General features: G+C 45.0%; 2 protein-coding genes across 4 annotated transcripts in view; both read left to right on the top strand.

Moving 5' to 3' along the window:
* Positions 1-2,353: 2,353 nt before the first annotated feature.
* LOC106608655 (myb/SANT-like DNA-binding domain-containing protein 1) lies at positions 2,354-5,233 on the top strand. Of its 2 annotated transcripts, none has more exons than XM_014206741.3 (3): positions 2,354-2,991; positions 3,273-3,560; positions 4,023-5,233. In XM_014206741.3, the coding sequence occupies exons 1-3, from the start codon at positions 2,738-2,740 to the stop codon at positions 4,321-4,323; spliced, it is 843 nt and encodes a 280-aa protein (XP_014062216.3). In that variant the 5' UTR covers positions 2,354-2,737; the 3' UTR covers positions 4,324-5,233. The 2 variants fall into 2 exon arrangements, with proteins under 2 accessions (XP_014062216.3, XP_014062215.3); XM_014206740.3 differs by having other exon boundaries at positions 2,354-2,997.
* A 5,034-nt stretch (positions 5,234-10,267) lies between these two features.
* Positions 10,268-20,497, top strand: part of LOC106608656 (regulator of G-protein signaling 12) — an 80,462-nt gene continuing 70,232 nt past the window's right edge. The window contains exons 1-2 of one of the 2 annotated variants that reach the window (XM_014206742.3): positions 10,268-10,466; positions 11,193-13,161. In XM_014206742.3, coding sequence (XP_014062217.3) covers positions 11,284-13,161 — 1,878 coding nt within the window. In that variant the 5' untranslated portion in view covers positions 10,268-10,466; positions 11,193-11,283. Of the gene's footprint in view, positions 10,467-10,492; positions 10,772-11,192; positions 13,162-20,497 lie in introns of those variants that run through there. The other variant, XM_014206743.3, reaches the window with a different exon arrangement.

Genomic DNA, 20,497 nt, shown 5'->3' with positions numbered 1-20,497 from the left:
CTGTTTATTTACTGCATCTTCCCCCACTATTCGTACTACAACTATTTTCACATTGCTAAAACTAACATCAACAAAAAACAATTAGAAATGAACAGTAAACATTGCACTCAAAAAGGTTGAAAAGAGATAAGCATTTCAAGTGTTATATTATCAGTGTTTTAGCAAAGTGAAAATAGTTGTAGTACGAATAGTGGGGCAAGATACAGTAAATAAACAGATAATTTTTGGTGGTATTTACAATGTCTCTCCCTCCCTTTCTCTCTCTCTCTTTCTCGGTTTTTTGTTGATGTTAAATGTATTTCTTCTCACTTTTATTTATTGTTTATTTCACTTGCTTTGGCAAGGTAAACATATGTTTCCCATAAAGCCCCTTAGAAATGAATTGAGGGAGAGAGAAAGAGAGAAAGAGAGAAAGAGAGAAGAGAGAGAGAGAGAGAGAGAGAGAGAGAGAGAGAGAGAGAGAGAGAGAATTCAACATCCCAATTAGGATCTGGCTAAAAATACTTGAAACAGTTATAGAACCCTTTGATGTCTGGGTTCTGCTTACCAACCAATAATTCACAAAATGGGACAAACACCAAACTGCATGCAGAATTCTGCAAAAACATCCTCTGTATCTAACGTAAAACACCAAATAACGCAGAATTAGGACGATACCCACTGATCAAAATCCAGAAAAGAGCCGTTAAATTCTACAACCACCTAAAAGGAAGCAATTTCTAAACCTTCTATAGCAAAGCCATCACTTACAGAAAGATTAACCCAGAGAAAAGTCCCCTCAGCAAGCTGGTTCTGGGGTTCTGTTCACAAACACAAATCACACAGAGCCCCAGGACAGAAACAAAATTAGACCCAAACAAATCATGAGAAAACTAAAATATAATTACTTGACACATTGGAAAGAATTAACCAAAAAACTAAGCAAACTGGAATGCATTTTGGCCCTAAACAGAGAGTACACAGTGGCAGAATACCTGACCTCTGTGACTGACCCCACATTAAGGACAACTCTGACTATGCACAGACTCAGTGAGCATACTGAAAGGTTGCTGGATCGAATCCCCGAGCTGACAAGGTAAAAATCTGTCATTCTGCCCTTGAGCAAGGCAGTTAACCCATTGTTCCCTGGGAGTCGAAGACGTGGATGTCGATTATGGCAGCCTCTGATTCAGAGGGGTTGGGTTAAAAGCGGAAGACACATTTCAGTTGAACGCATTCAGTTGTACAACTGACTAGGTATCCCCCTTTCCCTTTCCCTTAGCCTTGCTATAGAGAGGCCGCCGTAGGCAGACCTGGCTCTCAAGAGAAGACAGGCTATGTGCACACTGCCCACAAAATGAGCTGGATAATTAGCTGCACTTCCTAACCTCCTGCCAAATATATGACCATATTAGAGACACATATTTTCCTCAGATTACACAGACCCACAAAGAATTTGAATACAAATCAGATTTTTATAAACTCCCATTTCTATTAGGTGAAATACCAGTGTGCCATCACAGCAGCAAGATTTGTGATCTGTCGTCACAAAAAAGGGTGAACCAGTGAAACACAAACACCCCTGTAAATACAAACGATATTTATGTTGATTTATTTGCCCTTTTGCACATTGTTACAACACTGTACATAGCCATACTATAACATTTGAAATGTCTCTATTCTTTTGAAACTTTTTTGAGTGTAATGTTTACTGTTAATTTCTAATTGTTTATTTCACTGTCGTTTATTATCTATTTCAAATTGCTTTGGCAATGTAAACACATGTTTCCCATGCCAATAAAGTCCATTGAATTGAATTGAGAGAGATAACATGCTGAGCTCACCCTTACAGGCCAAGGTCCATATGGTGGTGTGGGAGGGGGAGGGTGTTAAATTGTCCACACATAAGCTGACCTACCGACAAGACTCCCATTGTCTTGGATGATTAGAATACACTGACTCCCCCCTGAATGTACTCTACAACTACCCATACATACCCGTTTCAATACAATTGTTTCCCCTGCACTTTCATATTATTTGCATATCATTTAATTGTGCATTGAGAATAGTATCCACACACTGCCAAAGTATGTTGCTTTTGATAAAAAAATGTAGGTGTCTTTTCCTCAGGTGAAGAGTAATATACTCCTGTTTCCACCACTTTGACTGCAAAAAGCCAGTCCCTGTCTGTTATTAAAAGCATTTAAATGCAGTAACATCTTGGCAGCCAGCCCAGTCCAAAGGCCTGTTGCCAAGGAAACAAATGACACCTGCTCTTTTGCTCTACTCCCTCCTTCCCCCAAGGCTCATATTTCAAATCTGTTTTTCCTGTAATCTCTGGTATACCTCATTGCCTTTCAGCTAAAAGCTTTTTGTTGTGGCATTGGAGCAAGAGAGCGAGAGAGAGGAAGGGAAAGAGAGGGAGTGGTTAAGAGAGGGGGAGGGAGGGAGAAAGAGGGGCCTCCTCCTAGTTGCTAGGGCAACTTGACATCACAGTGACGATTTCCTCCATTTAAAAGCTTTTAACCGGATCCCTCTCCTGCCCTAGGCCCCATTTTGAGTCCTCTTTCAGCTAAGCTCGGGGGAAGGGCACAGCACAGGCAGAGCGGTGTGTGACTGTTTGCAACCACATTCCACTGACAGCATAAGAAATAATGCTAGACAGCAGAGAAGGGCTTTCAAACTAAACCGTTTTTGGGGCCTATTTTTGTTTACAAAACCAAAACAGGAAGAGAGTGCTTTTGAGAGGGCTTTCAAAATGGCTGCCGAGGAGAGTTTTAGTTACCTCATTCCGGGCCACAGCGAGAAGCACAGAAGGGCCCGAAACTGGACCGATGCAGAGATGAAGGGGCTTCTGTATGTATGGGAACAGAACGTCGCCGAGCTGAAGAAATGTAAGAGGAACGCCAAGATCTACGAGAAGATGGCCCAGAGGTTCTTCGAGCTCACTGGAGAACAACGCCATCGGGAGGAGATAAAGATGAAAATCACCAACATGTCTTTCCAGTACAGGCAAGTGTAAGAAATACCTTTGCTTTTTTTTGGGGGGGGGGGGGGGGGGGGTTGAAAAAGGTGGCAACATAAATCCATAAAAATCTTGTATTGTATGAATGCACTTTAATATCCAGAAAGAACTGAAGTAGGCTACGTTGGAATGGAACTCCACAGGTGTCAGAGCATCCTGCATAACTAGAACTCAATACGGGCTGCTATGATACTTAGAAACCCAGACTTCTTATGTCCCCTACTTTACCCAAACTAATATATACCATCCTTAACTCCTTATTTGACAGGAAAATGAAGTGCACAACCAATGGGAGCGGTGGGACACCCGACTGGCCGTACTACAAAGCAATAGAGAAGCTCCTCACCAAGACTGATGATAATGGGAGTATGAACCCGTTTGAGCTCCAGTCTCCTGGCCCCTCCACCTCCACAGAGGCCTCGATGTCCCATGCGGAGGGCCTCCCCATGGGCTTCCTTCCGGAGTACACAGGCTCCTCGGACGAGATGGAGATGAGGGAGGACCTGGATGGATGGGAGAGCTCTGGCAGCCTGCACTCTGGGCTTCCCTGTCCTGAGTAAGGCCATGGTTACATATTGGGCTTCAAATGAGGAAACAGAGAGAGAGAAAGAGAGAGAGAGGACACCCCCTGAGAGAGAGAAAGCGAGAGAGAGAGAGAGAGAGAGAGAGGGGGGGGGGGGGGGGGGTATCAAGCTGAGGTATTGAGCTAAACTGCCCACCCTTGCTGAGAGGGGTCATCTATTGTCATTGGTACGAACTGATAGTCTCCACAAGGCTCTCTAAGTGATAAACATCACAATGTATTGTGATGATAGTTAATTAGCATGTGAGTAATTAGCATACAGTGAGTTTACTTTAATTTCACATTATTTTGTAGTTCTCGGCTTATCCCAGAAACCGCTTTACCAAGTTTGATCGAAAAGGGCCCTCCTTACAGAACTCTTGAATGCTTGTATAACTCTCTCTATAAATGATGTCATTACCATTGCTTTGATTAACAAAACCCTTTTCTGTCCAGTTCCCACCCGGCGCCGGCCAAGAGAAAGAAGGTGCACCAGCACCTGTCTCTGAAGCGGCGGAAGCTGAAGGTGATGGAGGCCATGCTGCAGGAGCAGCGAAAGGTGAGCCGGGCAGTGGAGGAGACGTGCCGCGAGGTGCGCCGCGTCATGCACCAGCAGAACTTCCTCCAGGTGCAGAGCCTGCAGCTCCAGGAGCGCATGATGAACCTGCTGGAGAAGATGATCCAGCCACTGACTGCCCCCACGACAGCCTGGGGCGCTGCTGCCCAGCCTGGGGTCAAAGAGCCAGGCCAGGGATGAAGGGTCCAGAGTGAGGGGTCCAAGGAGGGTGGTGATGGTGGTCAGGACTCCCTAAAAACATGCCACTTCGATACAAGGGACTTTTCGTAGCAGGTTAGGTGAGCATTTTTGCTAACCCTAAACCTAAACCTAACCCTTTCCCTAACCTTAACCTAATTCTCCTAACCTGCTACATTAATTCTCCTAACCTGCTGCGTAAGTTCTCCTAACCTGCTACGAGAAGTCGTAGCTGTATCGAAATTGCGTCCCGGTGGTGCTCACTATATGGCTATGCTAGAAAATAAATGCCATATGCTACATGGCTATGTGTTAAATACTACATGGCTATGTGTTATATGCTACATGGCTATGTGTTATATGCTATAATATGGCTATGTGTTATATGCTATAATATGGCTATGTGTTTTATGCTATAATATGGCTATGCTTCACCTGGTGTATGACACTTTTTAACAACTGATTGAGAGTAAATAATGTCAATCTCACCCTAACCTTACCCCTGACCTGAATGCTCACTGGCAGAGAGAGGAAAAAAGCAACTTGCTCATCAGTGCTGAGAGGCCTGTTTCATCCTTTCTAGCATGGCCATCTAGTGGTTGCTGCGAGAGAGTGAGAGGTCAGGGGTGAGGGTTCAGAGGTGTATGGCTGAGGCTGCTTTAAGACAAGTTCCACCATTCATTGACCGATTTGAGAGATATCTACAAGCTAGGAAAATACTGTGCTTATTCACATTGACAAAAGACAACATTTGTCCACAAATTCTATATCTTAATGACAAAAGGCATGGGCATTTGGTGTTGTATCACTTATTTTCTAATGTGTGTCCTGCTATGGTGTATGCATCTTCCAACTAGCATAGCCTACTTGTTTGAAATGTATGACTGAAATAAAAACGTATGTTCTGTTGTCATTTTTTGTCTGTCTTTCAACTATTCCTGGTACAATCTTGTCTCCCTTTCATCCTAAATATTGTCATAATGTAGCCGACATAAAGTCAGCATTCACACTTTGTGTGTACTGTAATGTAATATGATCTACATACAATAACACAGCATATTAAATGATAACGTACAGTACCAGTCAAAAATCTGCGCACACCTGCTCATTCAAGGGTTTTTCTTTATTTTTACTATTTTCTACCAAAAAAGTGTTAAACTAATCAAAATATATTTTATATTTTAGATTCTTCAAAGTAGCCAGCCAGAAAATCTGCTGTCTCAGCCACTGCCTGTCACCAAGGGTGTACCCCAAGGCTCAATCCTAGGCCCCACACTCTTCTCAATTTACATCAACAACATAGCTCAGCTGGCCCCTCCCCGGATTTTATGTTAAACGCTCTACAACAAAGTTTTCTTAGTGTCCAACAAGCTTTCTCTGCCCTTAACCTTGTTCTGAACACCTCCAAAACAAAGGTCATGGGGTTTGGTAAGACCAATGCCCCTTTCCCCACAGGTGTGATTACTACCTCTGAGAGTTTAGAGCTTGAGATAGTCACCTCATACAAGTACTTGGGAGTATGGCTAGATGATACACTGTCCTTCTCTCAGCACATATCAAAGCTGCAGGCTAAAGTTAAATCTAGACTTGGTTTTCTCTGTTGTAATCGCTCCTCTTTCACGCCAGCTGCCAAACTAAGCCTGATTCAGATGACCATCCTACCCATGCTAGATTACGGAGACGTAATTTATAGATTGGCCGGTAAGGGTGCTCTCGAGCGGCTAGATATTCTTTACCATTCGGTTATTAGATTTGCAATCAATGCTCCTTATAGGGCACGTTACTGCACTCTATACTCTTCTGTAAACTGGTCAGCGCTGTATACCCGTCACAAGTCCCACTGGTTGATGCTTATTTATAAAACCCTCTTAGGCCTCACTCCCCCCTATCTGAGATATCAACTGTAGCCCTCATCCTCCACATACAACACCTGGTCTGACAGTAACATTCTGGAGGTGTGTTGAGTTAATGTCCTGATGAAAAATAAATGACAGTGCCACTAACCTCAAACCAGATGGGATGGCGTATCGCTACAGAATGCTGTGGTAGTCATGCTGGTTAAGTGTGCCTTGAATTCTAAATAAATCACAGACAGTGTCACCAGTAAAGCACCCCCACACCATCACACCTCTTCTTCCATGCTTCACGGTGGGAACCACACATGCAGAGATAAAAAAAATATATATATTATTATTGAACCTTTATTTAACTAGGCAAGTCAGTTAAGAACAAATTCTTATTTACAATGACGGCCTACCAGAAGGCAAAGGCCTCCTGCGGGGACAAAACACATCACGACAAGAGAGGCACCACAACACGACATAAAGAGAGACCTAAGGTCAACACACGAGCATGGCAGCAACACATGAAAACACAGCATGGTAGCAACCATGATCATCCGATCATCTACTCTACGTCTCACAAAGACACGGCGGTTGGAACCAAAAATCGCAAATTTGGAGTAGATGTTGACATGTGTCTGTTACTTGAACTCTGTGAAGCATTTATTTGGGCTGCAATTTCTGAGGCTGGTAACTCTGTTGAACTTATCCTCTGCCGTAGAGGTAACTCTGGGTCTTCCTTTTCTGTGGCGGTCCTCATGAGAGCCAGTTTCATCAGAGCGCTTGATGGTTTTTGCAACTGCAAAATTGACTGACCGGATTGACTGACCTTCATGTTTTAAAGTAATGATGTCGTTTCTCTTTGCTTATTTGAGCGGTTCTTGCAATAATATGGACTTGGTCTTTTACCAAATTGGACTATCTTCGGTATACCACAACTACCTTGTCACAACACAACTGATTGGCTCAAACGCATTAAGAAGTAAAGAAATTTCACAAATTAACTTTTAACAAGGCACACCTGTTAACAGAAATGCATTCCAAGTGACTACCCCATGAAGTAGGCTTGAGAGAATGCCAAGAGTGTGCAAAGCTGTCATCAAGTCAAAGGGTAGCTACTTTGAAGAATCTCTGTTATAAAAAATATTTAGATTTTTTTAACACTTTTTTGGTTACTACATGATTCCATATGTGTTATTTCACAGTTTTGATGTCTTCACTATTATTCTACAATGTAGAAAATAGTAAAAATAAAGAAAAACCATGTAATGAGAAGGTGTGTCTAAACTTTTGACGGGTACTGTATAATGTGTAACAAAACATACTACAGATGTAGGATCTTAATTTGATCACCCTGAGAACTTCTTTGCGATGCAGGACATTTTTTACTTGTAGTGTATTTGAGGTTTAAAAAGGCTTCTGAATTTCCACTTTCAAATTGCAGACTTGATTTTCCCTTACGAAAAATGTATCAACCCTTTAAAAAAAATTCATGAAATATAATCCACATCATTCACATTTTCTATTGCTGCTGGATTATTTTCCTGCAGTAGCAAACTGGCTCAAATTAAGAAGTTTGGGGTCACTTAGAAATGTCCTTGTTTTCCATGAAAACATGCATGAAATGAGTTGCAAAATGAATAGGAAATATAGTCAAGACGTTGATAAGATAATAAATAATAATTTTTAATTGAAATAATAATTATGTCCTTTAAACTTTGCTTTCGTCAAAGAATCCTCCATTTGCAGCAATTACAGCCTTGCAGACAGTTGGCATTCTAGTTGTCAATTTGTTGATGTAATCTGAAGAGATTTCACCCAATGCTTTCTGAAGCACCTCCTACAAGTTGGATTGGCTTGATGGGCACTTCTTACGTACCATAGAGTCAAGCTGCTCCCACAACAGCTCAATAGGGTTGAGATCCGGTGACTGTGCTGGCCACTCCATTATAGACAGAATACCAGCTGACTGCTTCTTCCCTAAATAGTTATTGCATAGTTTGGAGCTGTGCTTTGGGTCATTGTCCTGTTGTAGGAGGAAATTGGCTCCAATTAAGCGCCGTCCATAGGGTATGGCATGGCGTTGCAAAATGGAGTGATAGCCTTCCTTCTTCAAGATCCCTTTTACCCTGTACAAATCTCCCACTTTACCACCACCAAAGCACCCCCAGACCATCACATTGCCTTCATCATGCTTGACAGATGGCGTCAAGCACTCCTCCAGCATCTTTTCATTTTGTCTGTCTCACGAATGTTCTTCTTTGTGATCCAAACACCTCAAACTTAGATTAGTCTGTCCATAACACTTTTTTCCAATCTTCCTCTGTCCAGTGTCTGTTCTTTTGCCCATCTTAATCTTCTCTTTTTATTGGCCAGTCTGAGATATGGCTTTTTCTTTGCAACTCTGCCTAGAAGGCCAGAATCCCGGAGTCACCTCTTCACTGTTGACGTTGAGACTAGTGTTTTGCGTGTACTATTTAATTAAGCTGCCAGTTGAGGACTTGTGAGGCATCTGTTTCTCAAACTAGACACTCTAATGTACTTGTCCTCTTGCTCAGTTGTGCACCGGGGCCTCCCACTCCTCTTTCTATTCTGGTTATATCCAGTTTGCTCTGTTCTGTGAAGGGAGTAGTACACAGCGTTGTACGAGATCTTCAGTTTTTTGGCAATTTCTTGCATGGAATAGCCTTCATTTCTGAGAACAAGAATAGACTGACGAGTTTCAAAAGAAAGACATTTGTTTCTGGCCATTTTGAGCCTGTAATCGAACCCACAAATGATGATGCTCCAAATACTAGTCTAAAGAAGGCCAGTTTAATTGCTTCTTTAATCAGCACCACCGTTTTCAACTGTGCTGACATAATTGCAAAGGGTTTTCTAATGATCAATTAGCCTTTTAAAATGATAAACTTGGATTAGCTAACAAAACGTGCCATTGGAACACAGGAGTGATGGTTACTGACAATGGGCCTCTGTACGCCTATGTAGATATACCATTAATAACCAGCCATTTCCAGCTACAATAGTCATTTACAACATTAACAATGCCTACACTGTATTTCTGATCGATTTTATGTTATTTTAACCTACAAAAAATTTGCTTGTCTTTCAAAAACAAGGACATTTCTAAGTGACCCCAAACCTTTGAACGGTAGTGTATCTGTATGTGATATATCTGATATGGCAGCTAGTGCCTTGACTGAAAAAGTCCTCATTCAGAGGAAAGGGATATACAATATATGTTGTTAAAACCATTTTTTTGGATCACATTGAGCGATTGAAAGTGCAAGACATCCTAATTAGACAAATCAAGGAAATGGTTAGTGTTGTGGATAATTTGAGAAGACAGTTCCATTAACTCACTTAAAACCGCATTGTCTTGAAGTGCTCTCTTATGTGAAACCATGGGATTAAAGAAGGGAGTTGAATGTAGTTTTGCCACATATAGGCTTTGCATTTTACATTTGTGAAAACAGCTAAATAATATACAGAAAAATATACAAAAAAATATCAATAGCCTGCTTATTCGATTCAAATGACTATCACTTCACTATCTTACAAGGCCTAAGGTTTTTTGTCCCGGGTTTTAGTAGGCCTAAACATACATACCATTTCTTGGCTTTCACTGTTTCCATTGACTGACTCACTGTGTCTATTTGACTGTGGCGTGCAATAGGACCATGTGACTCACTCCCCTTGCGACCTTGCAGCATTTTAGCCATAATTCCTGTTTTTTTGTTGTTGTTTTTCTCTCCTGGCAGGACGCAACAAATGATCACCTCTTGAGCGTGTAATTCATCCCGTCATGTTAATTAGCTTGTTATATATCCATTATTAATTGTGTGGTGGTGGTTGCATTTAATAGCCATTTAGGCTACATCTGCATAGTTATTTGTCATGCTTAGTAAAGTGTAAATTAGCGCACGTTGGTAATGATATGTGTTTGAAATGTGGCCTGAACAATATCAACAATGTTTTTATTTAGGCTATCAATTTCAGATGATCAGAACCAATAGGATCACCGCAAATATTTGAATATTTAGCTCTCAGACAGGGGGATTGGCGAAAGAAATCACGTGCTCTGAAAACGATGTCATGGTTACTATGAAAGACGCTTTGTAATCCCAACAGTGAATGGAGGCGAGTGGAGTTTGTCATCCGTGGTATATGGAATACCATAATACTGGAGGGAAACTTTGGAAAATATAAATTATGTTACGGAAACTACGGACGTGTGGATTTGTAACTAGTTTGGACTGTTGGGAGTATGCAACTTTTAAACTGACTTCATGAAGCTTTAAAACGGTAATTTCAGTCTCAGCACTGGCAACATTGTATCTAGACGTCGAGCGTGTGGGAGACTACTTTACATTTAATACTAGGAAATAGTTTAGCAAGGCTATTTTTTTGTTTTGTTGTATTTTGATGGACAATGCCGAAGTAGTCTGCTGTTTTGTAAACATTTAACTAAGCGCGGTAGAGAAACGATGTCAAACGAAACCAAATCAAGGCGCTCGAGCATGTTTCATTAAGAAACGTCTCGCTTGAATGCTCGTGCATTGATTGAACCGTTCTTGAGAAAGGGGCCAGCTGGCGTTGTCTACTCTATGGTTAGTAGATGGTTCATTTGCACGCTGACATGGGACGAGGCTAAATGGTCTCTTCAACCCATACGTGTCTGCTTAAACTATAACAACTCATACGTATATTTCCGTAAAAAAAATTGGAGATTGTTATAGTGTGCAGCATTATTGTTGCAGAATGAAATCTTACAGTATTTTCTTTACAGTGAATGTTTCTAAAATAAAGGAGAAATATATTTTATGGATTTTGTGCACAATACATTGTATCACACCATTATTATTTCGTTTATACATTGTATAACAATATGTTGTGTACCATAATGATATCACATGATAAGTGTTACAGTTTCAGTTGTTAAAAATAATGTTACAGTAGGCCTATACCTAATCATTATTTTATACACCGTATCTCACTCAGCTTAAATCTTTCTCTCTTGTCTACTTTTAGTGTTTACACTTCAGTGTTGGCACTTAAAAGATATCACTCCAGAGTGACATTCGGTTCAAACGCTCTGCCTCTAAAAACGGCCATATTCAGGATGAGGATGCCGGGACAGGCTGAAGGGGCGCGGAGGCGTCTGGATTTGACCTCTCCTCATGAAGTCAGACGGGTTGAGGTTGTTCGAGGACGTGTAGGATACGGGTTTACCTTATCGGGACAAGGCCCGTGCCTCTTGAGTGGTATATTGGAGGGCAGCCCTGCAGACCATGTGGGACTGAAGCAGGGGGATCGTATAGTGAGCGTCAACGGAACTGATGTGGCAAAGGCATCCCATGAGGCTGTGGTGCAGTTGATTGGCACCTGTAAAGGCCCCTTACGGTTGGTGGTGCTTGTCGGGAGTGGGCCCTCGGTGGACCTATCCTCCAGCGATGAGGAATTAAGGATTTCTAGAACAGAGGGAAAGGGGCTTTTTCAGAAGGGGGGAGTTTTTCGCACTGTTTCGGACCACTCTGGCAACTCGTCATCTAATTCCGTAAATGCCACCCCAGCTAAACCAAGACCTGTGTCAGAACCTGACATGTCCCACTGGATCCAGCCTTCGAACTCCAAAACCCAGCCTGTCTTCCTGTCTGAGGAGGAAACCGCCCGAGTGGCAGACGGCGACTCTGTTTTCAACGAGCATGAGGATGATGTGAATCGAGACTGGAGTATTTTGAACACAGCCATGGTGGTGGGCTACTTGGGCTCTACTGAACTGATCTTGGCCTTGTCCAGACGTGGCTCAGAGGACGACTGCCTACAGGTGATCCGTGGGTGTATCAGACATCTGGGCACAGAGCAGGAGACCCACACGCTGGTGATGATGAAGATCATGTTCGACTGCGTCCGCCTCTGTGATGACACAGGAGCCGTCCTGGCCGCCTTCCCCTCCGAGAACCTTGTCCTGGGCGTGGTGTGTTCCGAGGACAGGCGCTTTTTTTGTCTGGTCACCACTGCACACATCTCTGGCGGCCACGTTGGCCAGAACGGTCCCCTGAGTACCTCCTGCCACGTCTTCTTCATCGACCCCGAGCTGTGCCACCACAGTGACCACCTGGGCATCACAGGGCGCTTCGGCTTCGACTGCACCCCCGACCCAGACACCCAGGGCTGCCTGGAGTTCCCCCTCACTCCCCCCTCTGTCCTCCAGTTTGTATCTGTCTTATACTGTGACATGGGGGAGGCAGTGGAGAGGCTTAGAACCAGGCTGGACAGAGACTCAGCCCACCACCTCCACACGCAACAGAATCGCAGCAGCACCGGTAAGAATGGCAGCGCCAGCAGCAACGGAGACAGCGGGATTGGAAACACCTCCCCCCCTGAGGAAAGAGCGGACAGGGATTTCCCCATCGCCCGCGGAAACGACCCTGGGGGCCAGCTCCCCAGCTGTCCATGGGAGGATTACCCCCAGGCTGAAGGAGACCTCACCCAAATAGTAGCTAATCAAAATGGCTGCCTAAAACTAAACGGCCATCCTAATCCAGGCAGCACAAATTCCCTTTCCGAATCTCTACCTGGCCCGGCGTCGTTAACAGGCCCATCCGGTGGCCCTCCTCCCAGGCTGGAGTTTCAGTTCAAGCCCCCGCCACCACCGTACCTTCTGGCTAAGAACCAGAAACAGAACCTAACAGGAGGAGGCTCCTTCAGAAGCAGTCAGCGTTGGTTCTCTATGAGTGTTAAGCAGAGATGGCCTAAGGGCCGAGGTGGAGAGCCCGAATCCCAGGCAACACCGGCCACTAACAGCTGGTCAGGACCAGCCACGGTGGGTAGCACCAACGCTCTGCCACCCCCCATGAGCCAGATCCCACCAGACAGGTACCTGGCAGCAGAGACCATGATGCTGCTGCCCCAGAGGGAGGAGTGGGCCAAACGACTCTGGAGAGTAGAATCTGGAGAGCTGCTGAATGGAAATCCCAGGAAAGATGCCAATACCAAGGTGAGATAAGAAGAGGGAATGCTGTTGTGTCAATGCTTGTATGTGTTTAATGAATGTATCTATCCTTTATTTAACTAGGCAAGTAAGTTAAGAACAAATTCTTATGTACAACAACAGCCCAGCCCTAACAACACTGGGCCAATTATGCACCACACTATGGGACACCCAATAACAGCCAGTTGTCATACAGTCTAGAATTGAACCAGGGTCTGTAGTGACTCTTCTAGCACTGAGGTGCAGTGTCTTAGACCACTGTGCCACTCGGGAGCCCAGAGTAAATTTTTCCAGGGTGTAACCCTAACCCAAAGTTAATATAGCTCCTATATTTACATTGTGCAACGCAACAAAAATACATTTGCATGCTCCCTTCTGTTTAGCATCTGGTTTTGTGTTTCTGTTTGCTTTATGTTCAACTACATTCTACAGGAAGTGATAAAACTGTTGCAGGAGTTGAGTTGCTAGGCACTGAGAGGGTGGACAGACCATTCACTCTGACACAACAGCCATTTCACTGCTCAATTGGCTGTGAATTGAGCATGAAAAGGCCACCTGTTAGCTTATACCTCAATGATGTCATTGTCATAAATCCACATCCAGAGAAAGTTCAGTTCCAAACAGCCTTTTCTGTTCTTCTCCTCATTGTCCACAAGATGTCCCTGTTTCACTATTTAACTGTGATGGGAGTGAGTTTCCCCATGGAAGAAGTACTTAAATGGCTCCTTACAGGTAACTGCAAAAATAATGGAAACACTTGAGTAAATGTGGGATACAAAGTTTATTGAAAGCAGGTGCTTCCACACAGGTGGGGTTCCTGAGTTAATTAAGACATGAACATTCCATCATGCTTAGTCACAACGCATTAGCATTGAACAGCCCCCGTGATATGCAACTTTTCAGGGAAGTTAGAAACCAATATAAACAGGCAGTTAGAAAAGCCAAGGCTAGCTTTTTCAGGCAGAAATTTGTTTCCTGCAACACAAACTCAAAAAAGTTCTGGGACACTGTAAAGTCCATGGAGAATAAGAACACCTCCTCTCAGCTGCCCACTGCACTGAGGATAGGAAACTCTGTCACCACCGATAAATCCACTATAATTGAGAATTTCAATAAGCATTTTTCTACGGCTGGTCATGCTTTCCACCTGGCTACCCCTACCGCGGTCAACAGCACTGCACCCCCCACAGCTACTCGCCCAAGCCTTCCCCATTTCTCCTTCTCCCAAATCCAGTCAGCTGATGTTCTGAAAGAGCTGCAAAATCTGGACCCCTACAAATCAGCCGGGCTAGACAATCTGGACCCTTTCTTTCTAAAATTATCTGCCGAAATTGTTGCAACCCCTATTACTAGCCTGTTCAACCTCTCTTTCGTGTCGTCTGAGATTCCCAAAGATTGGAAAGCAGCAGCGGTCATCCCCTCTTCAAAGGGGGGACACTCTTGACCCAAACTGCTACAGACCTATATCTATCCTACCCTGCCTTTCTAAGGTCTTCGAAAGCCAAGTCAACAAACAGATTACCGACCATTTCGAATCCCACCGCACCTTCTCCACTATGCAATCTGGTTTCAGAGCTGGTGATGGGTGCACCTCAGCCACACTCAAGGTCCTTAACGATATCATAACCACCATCGATAAGAAACAATACTGTGCTGCCGTATTCATTGACCTGGCCAAGGCTTTCGACTCTGTCAATCTCTGTCAGTCGCCGGAAGCTCTGGACTGGGAACTGTCGCCAGAAGCTCTGGACTGGGAACAGTCGCCGGAAGCTCTGGACTGGAAACTGTCGCCAGAAGCTCTGGAACGGGAAGGCGCACTGGAGGCCTGATGCGTGGGGCTGCACAGGTGGCGCCAGACTGGTAACACGCACCTTAGGGCGGTTGCGGAGAGCAGGCACAGGACGCACCGGACTGAGCAGGCGCACTGGAGGCCTAGTGCGTGGAGCCGGGACAGGTGGCACCAGACTGGTGACACGCACTTCAAGGCGAGTGCGAGGAGGAGGCACAGGATGTACTGGGCTGTGGAGGCGCACTGGAGACCTGGTGCGTAGAACCAGTGCAGGATATACTGGACCGTGGAGGCGCACTGGAGACCAGGAGCGCTGAGCCGGCACAACCCATCCTGGCTGAATGCTCACTTTAGCCTGGCAAATGCGGGGCGCAGGCACAGGCTATGAATGCGCACTGTATCTCCAGTGCGCATCACCGCATAACACGGTGCCTGACTGGTCACACGCTCCCCACGGTAAGCACACCCGCTCTGCAGCGCTCTCAACGCCAACACTTCTCTCCTGAATCTTTCGTCGAGTTCCACACTCGACTCCCTGACTGGCTCTGGTTCACACCTCGGCTCCGCCGACCCCTCCGTGTGCCCCCCCCCAAAAAAATGTTTTGGGGGGAGCTGCCTCTCGGGTTTCCGTTGTTGCCGTGCTAATTCCTCGTAGCGTCGCCGTTCCTCTTTTGCTGCCTCTATCTCCTCCCTTGGACGGCGATACTCCCCAATCTGCGTCCAGGGTCCCTTGCCATCCAGGATCTCTTCCCATGTCCACTCCTGGCCACGCTGCTTGGTCCTTTGGTGGTAGGAGATTCTGTCACGTTTGGATGGGACTTGGCTTTCGTAGGAAGGAGACCAAGGCGTAGCTTGGGTATCGCTCCACATCTTTATTTATATGAAACTATGCAAGACATACAATAAACTATAAACTATAACTCAAAATAATCTCCCACAAAACCAAGTGGGAAAAACAACTACTTAAATATGATCCCCAATTAGAGACAACGATGACCAGCTGCCTCTAATTGGGAATCATACGAAAACCCCAACATAGAAAAAAGAAACTAGAACATAACATAGAAAAATTAAACTACACAAAACCCCCCAGTCACGCCCTGACCACTCTACCATAGAAAAATACGAGCTCTCTATGGTCAGGATGTGACAATATATATGTCACGTCCTGACCAGCAGAGGGTGTATTGTGTTAGTCTTGGTCAGGATGTGGCAGGTGGTTTGTGTTTGTTAAATGTTGTGTGGGTGATTGGGACTTCCAATTGAAGGCAGGTGTGTTGAGTTGCCTTTGATTGGAAGTCCTATATAGGTGTGTGTGTTTTTCTTTGGGGTTGTGGATGGTTGTTTGTGTGCACTGCGTTGGTTTGAGCCTGCCACACTGTTACCATTGTAAGTACTGTTTATTGTTTTTTTTGTTCAAGTGGATGCTTTACATGTTTCCTTGAATAAACATGAGTGTCCACAATCCCGCTGCGCCTTGGTCCTCTTCTCTACATGACAACTTCTATGACAGAATTCCCCACCCATAAAGGACCAAGCAGCGGAAGAAGTTTGGCAAGGACTGGGAGACACAACGGGTAAGGGAGACCGAGAGGCACCCCCAAGAATTTTTTAGGGGGGGGCACAAGGGCTGGTTGACGGGGCAAGACTGGAGTGCCAGTCAACAGTCACCAGAGCTGCCCGCCAGTCAACAGTCACCAGAGCTGCCCGCCAGTCAACAGTCGTCAGAGCTGCCCGCCAGTCAACAGTCGTCAGAGCTGCCCGCCAGTCAACAGTCGTCAGAGCTGCCCGCCAGTCAACAGTCGTCAGAGCTGCCCGCCAGTCAACAGTCGTCAGAGCTGCCCGCCAGTCAACAGTCGCCAGAGTGGCCAGACTGCCCCGAACTGCCGGAGTGGCCAGACTGCCCCGAACTGCCGGAGTGGCCAGACTGCCCCGAGCTGCCTGAGTGGCCCGACTGCCCGGAACGGCCTGCACCTGAGCCACCTCCAGGATGTAGCACAGGGCCGTCGTTGACGGCAGCCACCCTCCCTTCCCTCCCTTATTTGTTAGGGGTTATTGTTTGTTGGGGTATTGGGGATTTTCTTGTGTTTTTCTTTTTTTAGGTGCATCCCGGGGTCTGCACCTTGAAGGGGGGGTACTGTCACGTCCTGACCAGCAGAGGGTGTGTTGTGTTAGTCTTGGTCAGGATGTGGCAGGTGGTTTGTTTGTTAAATGTTGTGTGGGTGATTGGGACTTCCAATTGAAGGCAGGTGTGTTGAGTTGCCTTTGATTGGAAGTCCTATATAGGTGTGTGTGTTTTCTTGGGGTGGGGTGGTGTTTGTGTGCACTGCGTTGGTTTGAGCCTGCCACACTGTTACCATTGTAAGTACTGTTTATTGTTTTTTTTGTTCAAGTGGATGCTTTACATGTTTCCTTGAATAAACATGAGTGTCCACAATCCCGCTGCGCCTTGGTCCTCTTCTCTACATGACAACTTCTGTGACAATATATGGGGTACTAGTACCAAGTTGATGTGCAGGGGTATGAGGTAATTGAGGTAGATCCAGTGCCTTCATAAAGTATTCATACCCCTTGACTTATTCCACATTTAGTTGTGTTACAGACTTTGTTTCTCACCCATTTACACACAATACCCCATAATGACAAAGTGAAAACATGTTTTTAGATTTTTTTTTGTAAATTTATTGAAAATGAAATACAGAAATATCTTGTTTGCATAAGTATTCACACCAGAGTCAATACTTTGTAGAAGCATCTTTGTCAGTGATTACCCCTGTCTTTCTGGGTAAGTCTATAAGAGCTTTCCACACCTGGATTGTGCAACATTTGCCCATTATTCTTTTCAAAATTCTCCAAGCTCTGTCAAGCTCTGTCTATGGCAAGATAATTTTCAGGTCTTGCCATAGATTTTGAAGCAGATTTAAGTCAAAACTTTAATTTGGCCATTCAGGAACAAGCATTTCGCTATACCATGCAATAACATCTGCTAAATATGTGTATGTGACCAACTTTGATTTGATTGATGTTGTCTTCTTGGTAAGCAACTCTAGTGTAGATTTGGCCTTGTGTTTTAGGTTATTGTCCTGCTGAAAGGTGAATTAATCTCCCAGTGTCTGGTGGAAAGCAGATTGACCCAGGTTTTCCTCTAGGATTTTGCCTGTGCTAAACTCCATTCTGTTAAGTTTTTTATCCTGGAAGAACTTCCCAGTCCTTAACGATTACAATCATACCCATAACATGATGCAGCCATCACTATGCTTGAGTGGAGAGAGTGGTAATCAGTAATGTGTTTTATTGGATTTGCCCCAAACATAACATTTTGTATTCAGGACAAAAAGTGACTTAATTGCTTTGCCACATTTTTTGCAGTATTACTTTAGTGCCTTGTTGCAAACAGGATGCATGTTTTGGAATATTTTTATTCTGTGCAGGCTTCCTTCTTTTCATTCTGTCAGTTATGTTAGTATTGTGTGGTAACTACAATGTTGATCCATGCCATCTATCACAGCTATTAAACTCTGTAACTGTTTTAAAGTCACCATTGGCCTCGTGATGAAATCCCTAAACGGGTTCCTTCCTCTCCGGCAACTGAGTTAGGAAGGATGCCTGTGACTTTGTAGTGACTGGGTGTATTGATACACTGCCCAATGTATAATTAATAACTTCACCATGCTCAAAGGGTTATTCATTGTCTGCTTTTTTCTTCTTCTTACCCATCTACCATTAGGTGCTTTTGTTTGTGAGGCATTGGAAAATCTCCCAGGTCTTTGTGGTTGAATCTGTGTTTGAAATTCACTCCTTGACTGATAATTGTATGTGTGGGGTACAGAGATGGAGTAGTCATTTAAAAAACATGTTACTCCTGAACTTATTTATGCTTGCCATAACAAAGGGATTGAATACTTATTGACTCAAGACATTTCAGCTTTTCATTTTTTATTAATTTGTAAAACAAAAATTGAAAAACATAATTACACTTTGACATTATATGGGGTATTGTGTGACCCCCAAAAATCTCTGTTTAATCCATTTTCAATTCAGGCTATAACACAACAAAATGTGGAAAAAGTCAAATGGTATGAATACTTCCTGAAGGCACTGTATGTACATACAGTATAACTAGGAATAAAGTGACTAGGCAACAGGATGGATAATAAACAGTAGCAGCAGCGTATGTGATGAGTCAAAAAAAGTTTGCGTAAAAAGGGTCAATGCAGATAGTCCGGGTACATTTTTGGCTAACTATTTAACCATTTTTGAGTCTTATGGCTGGGGGGTAGAAGCTGTTCAATGTCCTGTTGGTTCCAGTCTTGGTGTATCGGTACCGCTTGCCGTTCTGTAGCAGAGAGAACAGTCTATGACTAGGGTGGCTGGAGTCTTTGACATTTTTTAGGGCCTTCCTCTGACACCGCCTGGTATAGAGGTCCTGGATGGCAGGGAGCTCGGCCCCAGTGATGTACTGGGTCGTACGCACTACCCTCTGTAGCGCCTTGCGGTCGGATGCCAAACAGTTGCCATAACAAGCGGTGATGCAGCCAGTCAAGATCCTCTCAATGGTGCAGCTGTAGAACTTTTTGAGGATCTGAGGGCCCATGCCAAATCTTTTCAAAGCCTCCTGAGGGGGGAAAGGCGTTGCCATGCCCTCTTCACGACTGTGTTGGTGTGTGTGGACCATGATAGATCCTTAGTGATGTGGACACAGAGCAACTTGAAGCTCTCGACCCGCTCCATTACAGCCCCGTCGATGTGAATGAGGGCATGCGGACCTCCGTTTCCTGTAGTCCACGATCAGCTCCTTTGTCTTGTTGATTTTTGGCTACCATGGCGATGCTCCCATAGGGTGACAATGCCCCCATCCACATGGTACGAGTGGTCACTGAATGGTTTGATAAGCATGATGTCAAAGGCGTCGAAAGGATTAGACCAAGGCGCAGCGTGTATAGTACTCATCTTTTACTTTTAATGAAAGCACTTCATTAAGCACTGGTCACTGTAGCCCGGCACGGGCGGAGCGCTGGCACAGGGCGAACTGGGCTGTGCTGGGGAATGAGGGCTGCCGTGCGTAGAGCAGGCGCAGGATAAACTGGGCCGAGGAGACGCACTGGAGACCAGATGCGTTGAGCCGGCGCACTTCTTCCTGGCTGCCGGCCAACTCTCGCATGGCAACGCTGCGGAGCCCGTACTGACCGCACCGGACTGTGCGTGCGGATGGGCGAGAGTGCGCATCACACCATAATGCATTTCTCGCCCCTCTGCACGCCCGCTCCGCAGTGCCCTTTCCGCCAGTACCACTCTCCGGAATCTTGCGTTGAACTCCGCACTTGACTCCTGAACTGGCTCCGGTTTTCTCCACGGCTCTCTCCTATACGCCCGGGAAGTTAGGTCAGGGCTCCCCCTGACCTAGCCAAACTACCCGTATGCCCCCCTGCCTCTCAGCCTCCTTTTGCCGTTCCTCCCAGTATCGCCGTTCCGCCCTCGCTGCCTCTATCTCCTCCGGCGGTGGCGATACTCTCCCGGCCTTGTCCACGGTCCTGCCCCATCTAGGATCTCCTC

The sequence above is a fragment of the Salmo salar genome, chromosome 07, assembly GCF_965601325.2.
Source record: "Salmo salar chromosome 07, fSalSal1, whole genome shotgun sequence".
NCBI lineage: Eukaryota > Metazoa > Chordata > Actinopteri > Salmoniformes > Salmonidae > Salmo > Salmo salar.
Note: the sequence above shows the minus strand (reverse complement) of the source record. Positions and strands in the feature narration are given on the sequence as shown.

Excerpts from the sequence above, each read along its gene's own strand:
- LOC106608655 (XM_014206740.3), top strand. The coding sequence starts at position 2,738 with ATGGCTGCCGAGGAGAGTTTTAGTTACCTCATTCCGGGCCACAGCGAG. Across the intron at positions 2,998-3,272 it reads TCTTTCCAGTACAGGCAAGT|GAAAATGAAGTGCACAACCA; the intron begins GTAAGAAATACC and ends CTTATTTGACAG. Across the intron at positions 3,561-4,022 it reads TCTGGGCTTCCCTGTCCTGA|TTCCCACCCGGCGCCGGCCA; the intron begins GTAAGGCCATGG and ends TTTTCTGTCCAG.